Source organism: Anguilla anguilla, chromosome 12 (assembly GCF_013347855.1).
Source record: "Anguilla anguilla isolate fAngAng1 chromosome 12, fAngAng1.pri, whole genome shotgun sequence".
Lineage (NCBI taxonomy): Eukaryota > Metazoa > Chordata > Actinopteri > Anguilliformes > Anguillidae > Anguilla > Anguilla anguilla.
In genome coordinates this window covers 41,750,363-41,766,387 of record NC_049212.1, presented here as the reverse complement: position 1 = coordinate 41,766,387, position 16,025 = coordinate 41,750,363, and the positions used below count along the sequence as shown (strand labels likewise).

Genomic DNA, 16,025 nt, shown 5'->3' with positions numbered 1-16,025 from the left:
GACAGCCCATGCATGTGTGCATGAGAACACGCAGGCAGGTTAAACACTATCGCACGCACACACACACACACACACACACACACGGGCCAGAACAGCAGCAGGGTTGTGGATCATCTGTGGGAATTGAACACACACACACAGGAACCTCCTATGCCTTAGTCCCCAAAATACAGCCCCCCCCCCCCCCCCCCCCCAAAAAAAAAAACAGCCTTCAAACAACATTTCCCAGCACTGCGAACGCAACTCCAGCAGTGAAGTGTGTTGTAGTGAAGTCAGCATTTTGAGAAACATCAAGGATAACAGACCAATGTCATAAAAAGCAGTATAATCAATAACTCAAAGTCCCAGGCTCATGTGTGGCAGGGAGCTAAAATGAATGATTTGGGAACTGGGCTTAAGGTTGCAGGCTCGATTCCCAAGTGGGGGCACAGCCATTGTACCCGGGAGCTGCTGCAGTAAATATGCAGCAGTATGAACCCTAACCCTAACCCCCAAACCTCCTAACACCCCAACCCCAGCTAAACGCAGAAATGTGAAATGCAAATAAATCTCCCAGTGTGGTCCTTTTTGGGAGGGGGGTGGAATGACCCCACGGGGGACAAAGAGGCCCCTGGAACCCCTCTATCCACAGTGTCGGGGGGGTTGGGTTCTCTGCTTGTTTTGGGGCACAGGCTGCATCTCCGTACGGCTGAAGTCAGGATGTGTGTGTAATCCTGTCACAGCTCTGACACAGATCTCCCTCTCTCTCTCTCTCTTTCTCCCTCCTCTCTCTGTGCTCCCTCTCCCTCTCTCCCTCACTCCCTTTCCCTCCCTGCTCTCCCACATACGGTCCTGCTAAAGTCAGCATCTCCAGCCACACCAGTCCCCCCTTCCTCTTTCCCGGGAACCTTTTTCTGCTCCAATTCATTTTGTGTGAAAGGGGATACAAAATAAATGCTCCACGGTCTGAAAAGCGGCCTTGCTCGACTCCCAGAATCTATCAAAGAGGAAAAGTACCTTTCCATGATCGGATGAATTTCTTCTGAGCCAGAACCCGGGTCATCCAGGCTGGGTCCTATAGTCCAGCCCGACCCGTCCCAGTACCACCAGGAGAGGGGAATAACACCAGAGACAGGGGTAGGACTGGAGCTATAAGCCACACAGCGCCCAAACAAAACCTAACGACATCCACCCAAACTGTGGGATGGGACATACTGGCGGCAGGCCAAAAGTCAGACTAAAACTTAATTATTTTAAATAAAAGAATGACTGAAGGCTCATTTAGACCAGGAGACGATGGGCAGTGGTGTGGTGGCGTTAAGGCTGTGTTTGAGGTACATCTCTCTGTGACTACGCTGTTAGAGTTCAGTGGTTTCTAAGCGGAGAGCTGCTACACTAATAACATGTTGGGTAATGAGTCTCCCCCACACACCTCTTACCTGAAACCAGTTCCCATTTTCATACCATCTCAAAACCAAAAAGGAACAGTCATTTTTAGCAGATACTTTCAAATGTGGTGTTCTGGCGAATGTAAGAAGCAAAGACAAACACAGGAAAAAACTCTGGTATTGTTATCATTCTGACAGTGTGCACGCTCTCAGTCAGCACCCAAGTTTTCCAAACATTTTAATATCCAAGTAGCAAAAACAGTCATTAATATTTACAATATAGTAACATCAATTAGGTAAATTCAAAAGTAGTTTCATGCTAGAGACCAACTGCAATCCAAAGCCCAACTTTCACACAAGAGATTCAGGATGTATCTAGTTATTCTGAGAATGTTCATTCACCATCCTGTCTTAGGAAAGGGGCCTAGTCCTCTGTCAAATTTTCCAGTAGCCTATGGATTTTCAGGGGAGAAAAATCTATAAATGTGCATTTGGGATTCATGCAAAAAAAATAATCCGGGGGCACACATCTTCTTCAGTTAAAATTGTCGGTCATACTATAGCACTGAATTCCCGTTGTCAGACCACAAAACGTACAGAACACACGAGGCTCCTGAAGACCGTTACAGGCTGAGCCGTTGGTAGCCTACTGCTTTTAAACGGCCCACTCACGCGCTGAACTTTCGCGCATAAAGTAGTAGGCCAACTGCACAGTAGTGCCGCTTTGAGTCAACTCGTCCTCACAGGGGACTGAAAGCGGAGCGCGTATTTGCGCAGTAAGTTCAACTTTCAAAAACAAACGGGAGAATGCGAACTCCTTGCAAATTGAGCTGTTCCGCATCAGCCGTTCTTCTGAAAGAAAAGACTGGGGAGAGGGTGGATTTGGGCTTTGGGTGGGGTGTAGGATTATATGTACTGTTTGTCTTAAACTCAGAATCTGCCACCTCGTTCAGATTTACTATTTTTTAGCCGCGAGGCATTTGATACCGTTTTTTAAAAAAGCACACGGTACCATTAATGCGCCCCACATACGGAAACGAAAACCCTCTTGCATTTATTTTTATATTCCTAAAAATATTTACTTAACTTTGCATCACGCATTCTGCACATATTTTGGAAAGAGACCGACTACTTCCCCGCCGCCACCGTTGTTCTCCTTGAACGAGCGCCACATGCAATTCGATATAGTTTATTATGCACTGGTTCTGACCTTGGCTAACCGTTAAGAGGGGGCATATACGCATTTATCACCTTCCTCTACTCGCCATAGAAGCTGTAATTTTTATCCGATTGCCTCATCACCGTCAGATTGACACGGCAGACGTCATTATGACGGTGAAAGAATGTGTCCCTTTGTCCGATCTCTCGTGAGAAAAGTGACCATTTCCTGCACTCGCAATTTAACTACACTAGACATTACATAAACAGCGCTTATTAACAGAAGCCTATTTTTAACATGTAACTACGCTGTAAAATTTGATTTGGTTGGGGACACTTCTACACTGCACTGCTTTTGTTGAAGGTCGTCTAACAGAGAGGTGAATGAGAGCCTTTATGTAACCGTTATTGCTCAAGGCCAAGAGGGAGAGGCGCTTTGAAAAAGAAATATTGACAAATGGCTTACTAACGGTAGCAACTTAAATTGACTTAGGTCAGTTTAATAAAAAAGCCTTTATTAAACTGCATAAAATATTTAGGCTAGTGTCACATTTCGTCAGTGTGCACATTTCTTCTCACCTACAGACGGAGTAAGCTTGTGTAACCAGTGGGGGGGGGGGGGGGGGGGGGGGGGGTTCGAGAGGAAGCTGAGGGTGGAGTCGAACCGGCAACCAGGCTGGGTACAGCGTGCCACAGCACTGAGTACTACCCCCCCACCCCCCACCACCCACCCCCACCCCCATCCCCAGCTCAAACACCCGAGCAGTGCCAGACACTGTCAACCACACTGTTATTAGATTTATGCCTCGTCTTCGTATCGCATTTCAAATGGAATCGCTCGTGACAGCAGCATTATGGCGTTTGAAATTACCTGTGAAATGCACACCTGAGTGAAACCGAGGTCAGCTGTCTGAGCCGCTCTCAGCAAAGCCACGGAACACGCGCTTCCAGAGGAACACATGCAGGCAAATTACTGTGCTACTGACAAACACAACACAACACACACACACCCTGCAAATTACTGTGCTACTGACAAACACAACACAACACACACACACCATGCAAATTACTGTGCTACTGACAAACACAACACAACACACACACACCATGCAGAAATGTGTACACACGCACACACACACCATGCAAATTACTGTGCTACTGACAAACACAACACAACACACACACACCATGCAGAAGTGTACACACACACACACCATGCAAATTACTGTGCTACTGACAAAGACAACCCAACACACATATCCCATGCAGAAGTGTACACACACACACACACACACCATGCAAATTACTGTGCTACTGACAAACACAACAACACACACACACCATGCAAATTACTGTGCTACTGACAAACACAACACAACACACACAGACCGTGCAAATTACTGTGCTACTGACAAACACAACACAACCCACACACACCATGCAAATCACTGTGCTACTGACAAACACAACACAACACACACACACCATGCAGAAATGTACACACACACACACACACCATGCAGAAATGTGTACACACACACACACACACACAATGCAGAAATGTGTACACACACATATATACACACACATATATACACACACACACACACACACCATGCAGAAATGTGTACACACACACACACACCATGCAGAAATGTGTACACACGCACATATACACACACACACACACCATGCAGAAATGTGTACATACGCGCACACACACACACCATGCAGAAATGTGTACACACGCACACATATATACACACACACACACACACACACACACACACACACACCATGCAGAAATATGCGCACACACACACACACACAGGCGGGGTCCTGGTACTGCATCTTACAGTGTGACAACAGGCGGGAGTAAAAATATGACTCCTTACGTTCTCATTGTCCATTTCAGTTATTACTCGGTACAGAGGGATGATCTTGACCCTGTGTCAAGAGACACATCGTCCACTTCCATCAGCTGCGCCTGCACCCGCTGAATTAGGAAGAGTGGTGCTGTGCCTGTGTTCCTCCTGCAGAACTCCAGACGCAGGCCTTGGGCCATTTTAGCTCATCACGGTTAACGTGTGGGCAGAGGAAACCTGACCGGAGATCCGCACAGACGATCTGATCTCTGCGTCTCGGGTGCGTTCTGAATGCAGGTCTGAACAGCGTCTAGCAGCCATTACCAACTTAGCCAGGACTTTGGTTTCGATACAATCACGGTAACCTGCCACTCTCAGACTGTGGAAAAGCTTGTTCCATTCCTCCCAATAAAGATACTTTTTGTCTTTTTTCCCCCCCCCCAGCAAATGGTCATAATTGATCCTTTTATTTCAGGATGAAAAACATTCGACCTGGGGAGAAATGAGTGGAAAGAGCAGCTTTAAAGCATCTCTTAGTCTAAACAGAGGGAGCCGCCAGGCGGCATCCCGTTTCAAACCTACGGGACAGTGAGACCTGCTGGAGTGGGTGTGTGTGGGGGGGGGGGGGGGGCACACTCACACTCCCGTTTCCTCACGGGTCTGTGGTGAACTTCAGGGCTCGGGTGTGAGAGAGGGGTCATTGCATTTATGTTACATTACAGCAGGGCTGCCCAACCCTGCTCCTGGAGATCTACCATCCTGTAGGTTTACACTCCAAACCTAACAAAGCATACATTACATACCTCATTCAACAGCTACAGCAGGGCTGCCAAACCCTGTTCTTGGAGATCTACCGTCCTGTAGGTTTTTACTCCAACTCTAAAGCACACCTAGTTCAAAAAATGTGTTTTCTCTAAACAACGGAGTGGGTTGCTTCTATTCTCAGCTGTGAGGCCTACCTGCCTACACAGATCCTCAGCGTTTTTCATTTAAACCCTGAATTCAGCAGGATTGTTAAAACTGCAACTACTGCACACATCAGCCAGAGTGAAAGCAAATATACATACAGCATATGGACTCCGATCAAGATTACAGCAATATGAAGAAAAGCTTGCCAAAAGTAAGAGGGAATGACATAATTTTGGCATGGATACAGGTCCAAATGTGTTCATAACCTCAAACTAAACGTCCCACAACATCCCTGCAGTGTGTGTGTGTGTGTGTGTGTGTGTGTGAGGCTCATCATTTTCTACAGCCAATCAAAACCATAATGTCTGTTTCTAGGCTTACTCCAAAAATATTTTTCTACATCCTTCAAACTGGACTTGAGATGTTCAGAATGATGTAGCAACATCATATACACACACAAAAAAAAGATTAGACATTTTATGCTTATTTTCAGAAGAGGGCAAACAAGCATGTGCTGTCCTCCAAAGCACTGTTCTCATCACGCACACACAGGGCCTGACTTACTGGGACATTCAGCACATGCAAAACACTTTTAGCACAGGCCCAACCAATGACAGCACTAATGACTGGTCACGGTATTTGTTTTGCATGAATCCTTGTTTGTGTTGTTATTTCTGCACGTCCTAAAAGGTTTCTCAGGTGCTAAAGGGGGGGGGGGGGGGGGACAGTCGAGCCCACTGCTCCGCTGTGCCCAGTGGGGCTGCTGGCACTGTCGCCCTGGGGGGCACGTTCCAGACCGTGGGGCTCATCTATGCACCAAAACAGGGCCTTAACAAGATGAGCCCCCACCAGCCGGGTCAGAGGCATTTTTAGAAACCACTGCAGAAGCGAGAATAGGAATGCGTCTAAACACCACGTACACCCACAACAGCTGAGGGTAAAATTCAGGTAAACTGATATTTTTAAAATTAATGCCACAATCTTGCAGTTACTTAAGACACAGAGGTACAAAACAGACTATAGAAAGGCCTTCACTGATGCTAAAGATCAGTCACATCCTAAAAAAATGTATATTTCCGTTATAAAATTAGACTGGTTTTAAAGCTAATTTGGCCGCTATGGACCCCTGTCCTAAGACAGACAGAGAATGAGCCCCCTGTGCAGAGCCTGGCTCGTCCCAGGGTTTAATCCTGTTTGCCCACCTAAATACCCCTGACCCCTGACCCCCGTACCCCCGACCCCACAGAATTGTTTTTCAGATGCTTTAGGTAGGTCTACCGCAAAGGGTATTCTGTCAAATGTGCTGCACAATGCATTATAAAATATGCTTCGATTTGACTTAATTAGAGGGTGGAAATTTCAATATGTACATTGAAACTGCCCTGTTTTCACACATCTAATATTATGACTGAAATGTGTGTTATGTTTGCTTTTCAATCATTGACCCTTGGTTGTCGAAGGAACAGGAAAAATGGGGAAAACTGTATTCTGGTAAAGTTCAGCTTGGTTTGCAGAGATGAGTAATATTTTTCTATGATGAGTTATGCGGATACATTGCAGCCATGCCTCTCTAATCCTGGGTCAGGCCTCCGGGTTTAGAGCTCTGAGATATGAGTCCTGGTCTATGACATCACAATGTGACACTGATACAGGCTAACAGCTTGTGGTTTATGATGTCCCGAAGTACTGATGTAGGCTGAAAGGTTTTGGTCTATGACATCACAATGTGCCACAGCGATGTAGGCTGACAGCTCGTGAGGTGATTCTCTGAAAGGCACATCACCAAAGACACTGCACCAAACCACAGCCAATGGCATTGCACCAAACCACGGCCAATGGCATTGCACCAAACCCATGGCCAATGGCATTGCACCAAACCACAAACCACTGATTTATTCAGATTGGTTGTTCCTAATTCTCTGCCCTAGAGCTAAATCTTGGCAGCAAGCTCGTTCCAAGTTAATCAGCATTTTATGTAAGCAAGCTTGTTCCAAGTTAATCAGCATTTTACTTAAAATACATATCAGAACAAGCACTCAAAAGATTGTTTTGTAGACAAGCAATTTATGAAGGGGCTATTGTCATAATAAATGTGCTTTCAGACAGATTTTCCAGATGGATATCTCAATCAAGCCTCATTGCGTCTCAGAGTGGGGGGAAGAGCACTGGCCAGAAGCAATTACGTAACCGACTAATTCGCTCCGCGGTTCCTCAAACGGCTGCTTTCAGAGAACAAAGAAAGCGGAGAACGAGCGCGGCTAGGATCGGCGAAGCCCAAACGGAATTTCCGAAAAGGCCGCGTGTGAGAGCGCAGAGCAGGATAAGATCTCTGCGCGGTTCGCCGCGGAATGAATGCACTTCCCCTTTTAGATACGAATCAGAACTCAGAGGCAGGCTGAAAATTCTTTTTCTATGCCAATCTGATAAACTACATATATAACTACACACACACATACATATTGATATATATATATATATATATATATATATATATATACACACACATATTCAGAATTGACATCATTTCAATGGCCATTTCAACTGTTCGTGCATCTGGGACAATTTATGGCCTGATAAGCGAATGGGGTCTGGATGAGCTGGGGGCAGAGACTCGGATTCCGGGTTAATTGTAAACACAAAGAGATCTAAACATCGGCCAGTAGGAGACGTTTCATCAAGACATGCAGCCCATGTCAGTGCATGAAAAAAAATAATTTCAGTAAGCAGAGTATGACAGCATTTTGATGATAAGTTGTAGCAGTAGCCTACTGTTTTTAGAAACTAGTGTCTCAGATTCAGTTGTAGATTTATTGTTTCTCGGATAATACACCCGGTCATATATCTGTAAAACATCTCCCAGGAGGAGTGCAAATCTGATCAGGTTTCCCCTGTCCAGATACTATCATCTTTAGCCATTAAGAACTAAAAGACCAAACTGATCAGACCGTTTTTAAGGCTTGAATTATTGTTTCACAAAACTTGATTTAAATCTTTTTTTTTGTTTTTTTTTTTGGTCAAAACTCACGTAATCAGTTAAGGTTGATATTTTATTTAAAAGTAGGGCCACATAGCCTTCCCGGTAACAATCAATCAGGTCCCAACACACAAACCCAAAAGGCGCGCGAGCTCCGGGGTTCTCTCAGCCTGCTACAGCTGCAATACTTCATGGGGTCACTAGATGGTATAAATTATCTTTTTACACTCAGCATATTTAAAAGTTAACAGATTTTATTCTTTTTTTTTTTGATGAAAATGGTATGCCAAAATACTGTCAGCTCGAAGTAACTGTAAAAACACTGGATAAATATACACATTGGATGTCTGGTGGGAATTATGTAAATTGTAATAATGAAGTGTCGGTGTTGCACCAAACTTCTAGTTTGTATTGGATTCTTCCTTTTGTGTGTGGTCAGGGAAAATTGGCCGGTTTATCGTTCATTCGGATATCGCTACTTACTAAACACGTTACATTCGTATAAAATGGAAACTGAATAAAAATGGTTTGATATTTCAGCACTCGGTTATATCACATTAAATTCAGTCATAAAGACACACGATACAGACACAATATATAGACTTATGCTAAGTATGTTTTGCACGACATTAATCCATTTGTATTGCAACATTCTGCGTCGGGAACCAAGCGTTTGTTTTTGTTTTTTTTACGTTAAAACCGATTCCACTATTTAGAAAAGGTATTTACTTTGATTTCAAGCTCCCATACGAAAACAATATCATTATCAAGATCACACACGCGACACAAGTTGACAAAGAGTGAATCCTGACGAATAGGATATAATTCAATTTTCCTGCTTTTTAAGTGCACTGCCAAATGTTAGTCAAGGAATTACGGTTTAATAGTCTTTTCGACTAGCTTAAAAAACAGAAACCAAGAGGACTATGAACATTCAACAACTTCCCAACTGAACATTTGTTTGGTTGAAAGATGAAGGTTTTCTAGCCGAACAGGACGTGGCCAGGCTGTATCCAGGTAAAACTTGAGCTATAGTGCGGTTATCCTAGTCCTTTCACGTCAAAACGTCAGTCAACTTAGACCTCCAGCCCTGTAGACATCTAGATTCCGGATTTTGATCACTGGGTTCATTTAAACTTCATTCCAGTCATTAGAAAGAGCAGGGGACGTTCCTTTCTGACTGGGACCATGCTGCAGGAAGCTTTGAGGGATACATCCACCCATCTATTATCTATACCCGCTTATCCTGAGCAGGGTCGCGGGGGGTGCTGGTGCCTATCCCAGCGTGCTTTGGGTGGATACATATGCAAATTGTTCTTGAAAAGAATACCTAATCAGGCGAGCCACGGGCAGAGCGAAATAAGTTCGTCACGTCTTTCCCGCCCCTGTGGAGAAGAGGCAGCGAGAGGAGAATAAAGTTTAGTCTTCGAGAGGAATGGATACAGGGAGTGTGGGGCAGCGCTAAACGCATCGACTCCAGTTAACTATCGAAAGCAGCTGCGCATCTTGCACATATTCATTAGAAACTGCACTGTTATGGTTAGATCAACTTCCGATGGCTATTCGCTGAAATAAGACAAAAACGGAACTGAACGAGGTAAATAAGTTCACAGATTGGCTTGCTACCTATAATTGCTTTCGCGTGGAATTATCTGTCTTACAGAGCGATTTCATTAATAATGTTTGCCATATGAAGTCGTTTCTCTGCTTCGTTATCGTTAATGTTAGCGTGAAACCGTATACCCAATATCACGTTTCTTAATTTTTGCGTAGTTGTTACTCAAGAGGAGAATGATTTAAGGGTGTCTGCAGGACCATTTTATTATTTTATTCGTAGGATTTGTGCTGAGCCCAAGACACGCGGATGTGCAACTTTGGTTCGCGCTGAACGGACTATGAAACCGTGCAATCAGAGGTTTTTGCTGCACGCGGAATGCTTTCATTCTTGTTGAAGCGTTTGCGCATTTGTTTCCACGTTAAAAGCGCGTGACTTAAACCTGCCGTTTAAAGGACAGCATGGAAGCCGTTCGCGTGAGGATTGCGATTTCCCTCTGGTGCCAGCTCGCGATCGCCGGCTCCAGTTTTGAGATGGGAGCGTACGACGCGGAGCGCCGCGCGCAGGCGCAGTGCGAGCCCATCGCGATTCCCATGTGCCAGGGCATCGGATACAACATGACCAGGATGCCCAACTTCATGCGGCACGAGAGCCAGAGCGAGGCGGCGATCAAGCTGAACGAGTTCGCCCCGCTGGTGGAGTACGGCTGCGACGCGCACCTGCGCTTCTTCCTGTGCTCGCTGTACGCGCCCATGTGCACCGACCAGGTGTCCACGTCCATCCCGGCCTGCCGGCCCATGTGCGAGCAGGCGCGGCTCAGGTGCTCCCCCATCATGGAGAAGTTCAGCTTCGGCTGGCCCGACTCGCTCGACTGCGCCCGGCTGCCCACCAAGAACGACCCCCACGCCCTGTGCATGGAGGCGCCCGAGAACGACACCAAGCCCGAGGCCAAGAAGGGGGAGGGCATGCTCCCGGTGCCCCCCCGCCCCAGACCCCCCGGCGCCGGGACGGGCCGCTCGCCGGGGACCCCGGGGTCCTGCGAGAACCCGGAGAAGTTCCAGTACGTGGAGAAGAGCCGGTCCTGCGCCCCCCGCTGCTCCCCGGGGGTGGACGTGTTCTGGTCGCGGCAGGACAAGGACTTCGCCTTCGTCTGGATGACGGTCTGGTCCGCGCTCTGCTTCGCCTCCACCGCCTTCACCGTGCTGACCTTCCTCCTGGACCCCCACCGCTTCCAGTACCCCGAGCGGCCCATCATCTTCCTCTCCATGTGCTACAACGTCTACTCCGTGGCCTTCATCATCCGCTCGGTGGCGGGCGCCGAGAACATCGCCTGCGACCGCGAGAACGGCGAGCTCTTCGTCATCCAGGAGGGCCTGGAGAGCACGGGCTGCACCATCGTCTTCCTCATCCTGTACTACTTCGGCATGGCCAGCTCCCTGTGGTGGGTGGTGCTCACGCTCACCTGGTTCCTGGCGGCGGGCAGGAAGTGGGGCCACGAGGCCATCGAGGCGCACAGCAGCTACTTTCACATGGCGGCCTGGGGCATCCCCGCCATGAAGACCATCGTCATCCTCACCATGAGGAAGGTGGCGGGCGACGAGCTGACAGGGCTGTGCTACGTGGGCAGCATGGACGCGGGCGCGCTGACGGGCTTCGTCCTGGTGCCGCTGTGCTGCTACCTGGCGCTGGGCACCTCCTTCACGCTGACGGGCTTCGCGGCGCTCCTGCACATCCGCCGGGTGATGCGGACCGAGGGCGCCGACACGCAGAAGCTGGAGAAGCTGATGGTGAAGATCGGCCTGTACGCCGTGCTCTACACCGTGCCCGCCGCCTGCGTCATCATCTGCTACTGCTACGAGCGCCTCAACGTGGACCGCTGGAGGTCCCGCGGGCTGCAGGGCAAGTGCGCCCCCTACAGGGGGGGGCGGCGGGGCGACGGCTGCTCCATGGAGGCCTCGCTCCCCGCCGTGGCCGTCTTCATGCTGAAGATCTTCATGTCGCTGGTGGTGGGCATCACCAGCGGCGTGTGGGCCTGGAGCCCCAAGACCCTGCAGACGTGGCAGGGCCTGTGCAGCGGGAGGATGGCGGTAAGGACTACCCGCAAACCCTGCGGCGCCGACGCCTGCGGCAGGACTCAGTGCCACTACAAGACCCCCGCCATTGTGCTCCACATGACCAAAACCGACCCCTACCTGGACAGCCCCACACACCTCTGAGATCACAGCCCTACCTGGACACCTGCACACCCCTACCTGGACACCCCCACGCACCTCTGAGATCACATCCCTACCTGGACACGCCTTCCTGGACACCCCCACATACCTACCTGGACAACCCTAAACATCTGTGAGACTACACCCCAACATGACCAAAACTGACCCCTACCTGGACTCCCCCACACACACCTGGGACCAGACTTTCTTTTTTATTTTACCTGTTGTGAACAAAGCTATAAAACAGGAGTTGGGCTGGGGACACAGTCTGAATGTATGGAAGCAGATTGCCAAGACCCTGCTACAGGCTCCAGAAGCAGTGCCCTTATCACCCCTTTTATAATGCTGCCTCGGGACAAGACTGTATATTATCCCAGGCTGCAGAATAAGAAATTAATCCCCCCATCCTGGATGTGTTCCACACAGAATTACAGGCAGAATTCATCAAGAAAAGGGAAGAGGCCCTAGTTCAGCCTGCAGTGGGAAGTGCAGCGTTTCTTACCGTTTCCAGGCAAACCTGTCAGCTTATAAAAACGGTCTCGTATTCTCCTCTTATGGCAAAAAGAAATCTGTTAAAAATAGTTTACATTTATTTATTTTATGTGTATTTAATTTGTTATCCATGGCGTTCCACAGCTTTTATACGAATGTTTCTGTATATGTTAGTAAAAAGCCATAATGTAAGGGCAAGAGAGTGGAGGAAGCTAAAGTGCCTTTTTATAACATAAATGTTCAAAAGACAAGGCAATAAAGACATGTTTCTATATTTTCAACGAAGGTATTGTTTTGTCAGTTACAAAATCCGGGTTTGACAAAAATGCTCAGTTGAGTCGAATGAAAGGAACATTGACCTAAACAAAGTGCATAATGAAGCACAAAGTTGAAGGAGCAGGGTTTGTAACTCCAGTTTTAGGTTTAACTCCCATAGGGGACACTGCTATTGTGCCCTTCAGCAAGGTAATGAATCTGAACTGCTTCAGTAAATATCCAGCTGTTTAACGGAGTTTACGTTTTTAAAAAAAGAATTCAAACTATAGCAGTCGCTCTGCTCTGTAAGAAGAGTTATATTGAGAGCATACCTACCCACATAAACATGGTGTAGGCAGACTGTCTTTGCAAGACCAACTTAAGTGAGTTTTGTCGTAAATGTACCGAATGTTGTTCGTCGTTAAAACTTTTACTTTTTCGCTTGTTATTGGTAAGTTCAGGACACCGTGACGGCGCTTGCGAGTTACAGGTCGCCTTGGGAACGGAACGGTAACACGCGCGTGTACTGTTTCTCTCAGCGATCACGCGCAACTTGCCGCTTTGTCTCGGATGAGACGATTGGAGTCTCTCTCAAAGGTTGTCACGGTAACGGGGTGCTATAATGCAGAAAGGCTTTTAATTCAAAATACAATTCTGGTGCCAGATACCATCATTTCCAGCGCGTCATTAAAAAGTACTGAGCGGGTATTCCATGGTTATAATCGCAATAACGTATTTTGGATAAAAATATTTAAATGCACTGTGATAGGAATTTAAGGACAATTCCAGAAGCCAACGTCACAAAGTTGTGGGTATGCCCGTTTATGCTGGTCTATGATATACTATTCAAAGTGACTAAAGTTTTTTTTTTTTTAAACTATTTTTTCTCATTTTGTGCAGTCTTTTGTGTTGCCGGACATAATTGCCTGTCCAAACTAACACATCGATATTCCACGTAATATTTCAGTAACCTAAATTTAGCCATTATATAGTTGAAGTTGCCGTTTTTAATGTTACCTCGGGCAGAAATTCCAAACGAGATGAATGTGGAGTAATGTGATATAACGAGCGAGGTAATTATGCGGCATGCGCGTGCCCTCGGGGCGACCCCCGCTCTTTCCCCCGTTTATTTTAACAGCGTGTACTTAATTGGGTGCTGGTTTGTTTATTTGTGCCAAACGCATTGGAGGAGCCGTGTTACCGCGTGTCTGCTTCACCCGCGCTTGGATGTTTCTTTCTGTAAGAGTCCCCGTTATTTTTTTATAATTTTTTTCAATGACAGCAGCGCGTATCACTCTCCATATTAAATATGTGCTGTAGTCTTTTTAACCACTTAAAAAAGCAGTTTGTTTTGGAGCCAGCCGCTGAGACATTCGTGCTAAACCACATGTATCAGTGACTGTAAAGTCAAATTAAGGCATGTCTCTTTTCAGGTTCATGAGCCAGGAAAATGCCTGTGTGCGCGTGTGCGTGAGTGTGCGTGTGTCTGAGGGCCTGCAGAAACAAGAAAATGCCCCTCTCTGCCCATGTGCTTGATTAAAGGAATCATTATGGCACTGGCCTGCCCCCGCCCCCGCCCCCACCCCCACCCCCCATCTTTAAAAGAGCCAGAAAAGTGGAGGGAAAAAGCGTTACTCAATGCGCCTAACCCCCCCGCCCCCCCAGGCACTATCCCTTTCCCGGGCTGTTTTGATGTGGTAATGAGCACATTGTAAAAGCTCATTGAAAAACCTGCCGGCCCAAAGGGAGGCTTTTCCACCAAAGAGCATCGTTTAAGAACTGAGAACAGCCCCCCCCCCCCCTCCCACCTCCTTTTGTAACACCACCACAAGCTCACCCCACCCCCTCAGTACAAGACTCACATCTGCTTACACTCTGCAAACACACACACACTTCCACACAGGAACAAACAGCCAACACCTCAGTGCTGATGTTGCTCTCTAACAGAACTCACACACACACACACACACACACACACAACACTGACATGGCCGCAAACTCCAAACGTCCATGCATTTACTGACCTGCTGACCTCAACAGGCCGTTAAACACAAGGAAGCAAAATAACCTGGGAAATGCATCGTTCATATGCGTATAAGCGTGAGTGTGGTGTGTGTGAGCGTGCGTGCGTGCATCCGTGCATATAAGTGTGGGCGCGTGCATGCATGTGTGTGTGTTCGTGCAGCGCGTGTGTGAGTGCGTGAGGTAAAGCAAACATTTCTTCGACTTCGTCCCTGAGACAGTTTCTCATGTGAGCAGGTAAAATAAACAGAAGGAAATCCTCAGAATTAGATGGAAGTTTCCACAAAATCTACATTCTCCATTCTTCAGCATGGAACAGGGAGGTCTTTGATAGATGTGTGTGTGTGCGTGAGTGCGTTTGTACCACACCGGACTCCCATAAGAAGGCAAATAAACTCATGATTAGATGATGGAAGCGTAAAACACGTCTCAGACTTCATTCCAGAATCTTCCATAAATGCTGGATTGGGTTCAGCTGTGGTGACTGAGACTCTTGAAAGACGCCCATCCCTGCAGGAAAGAACTGCTTTACCATGGGGAGATGGGGATCACCCTACACCATTAGGGAGTCATTCACACGACTTTGCCTTCTAAGGGTATGAGTGTGCCTAACACCATGCCAGGATGTCTCCACCCTCTTCCTGCTCCTATCCCACACCTGAACACCTCCACACACACACCTGAACACCTCCACACACACCCAAACACCTCCACACACACCTGAACACCTCTGAACGAACCTGAATCGTGTTGGATCGTGAGTTTTTGCAGTTTTTGCGGCACAATGGGTAACACGAGCGTTTCTCGCACCTCTAATGGAGCAGTCTGTCACACAGACACACAGTTTTGAGCAGTCTGTCACACAGACACACAGTTTTCACCAGAAAACAGAACAACTGCTTAAGGCAGCCTTTTTTCCTAAAATAAAGAACACTATTCTAATTACCAGACAAGTCTTTCCCGTCACGAGCCGACATTAACTTTTCTGCATTCAAAGAGAAGTGAGCCTCCCTAAAAGGGCTTTCCTGGGGGATGATACTCTCGTGTAAAAACACAATCAGCGGTCACTTTAAGTCTGGACCATTACCCCATTAATCCAAAAATATCGCTAAGTAAATATTCAATTCATTCTAAATGCTTGGAAAGGTTCCGCGATTTTGGAAATGGATTTGATCCACTTTGAATACCTATATTTGGTCAGTGGAGTTTGTGGCG

General features: G+C 47.2%; 2 protein-coding genes across 2 annotated transcripts in view; one reads left to right on the top strand and one right to left on the bottom strand.

Annotated features, from left to right (window-relative positions):
- The window catches only part of LOC118209189 (E3 ubiquitin-protein ligase TRIM50-like), a 39,546-nt gene that overhangs the window by 15,881 nt on the left and 7,640 nt on the right, over positions 1-16,025 (bottom strand). The gene's annotated exons all lie outside the window — the stretch shown is intronic.
- On the top strand, positions 9,497-12,147 carry LOC118208985 (frizzled-9-like). Its single transcript, XM_035384009.1, has 2 exons — positions 9,497-9,870; positions 10,111-12,147. The coding sequence occupies exon 2, from the start codon at positions 10,290-10,292 to the stop codon at positions 12,042-12,044; it is 1,755 nt and encodes a 584-aa protein (XP_035239900.1). The 5' UTR covers positions 9,497-9,870; positions 10,111-10,289; the 3' UTR covers positions 12,045-12,147.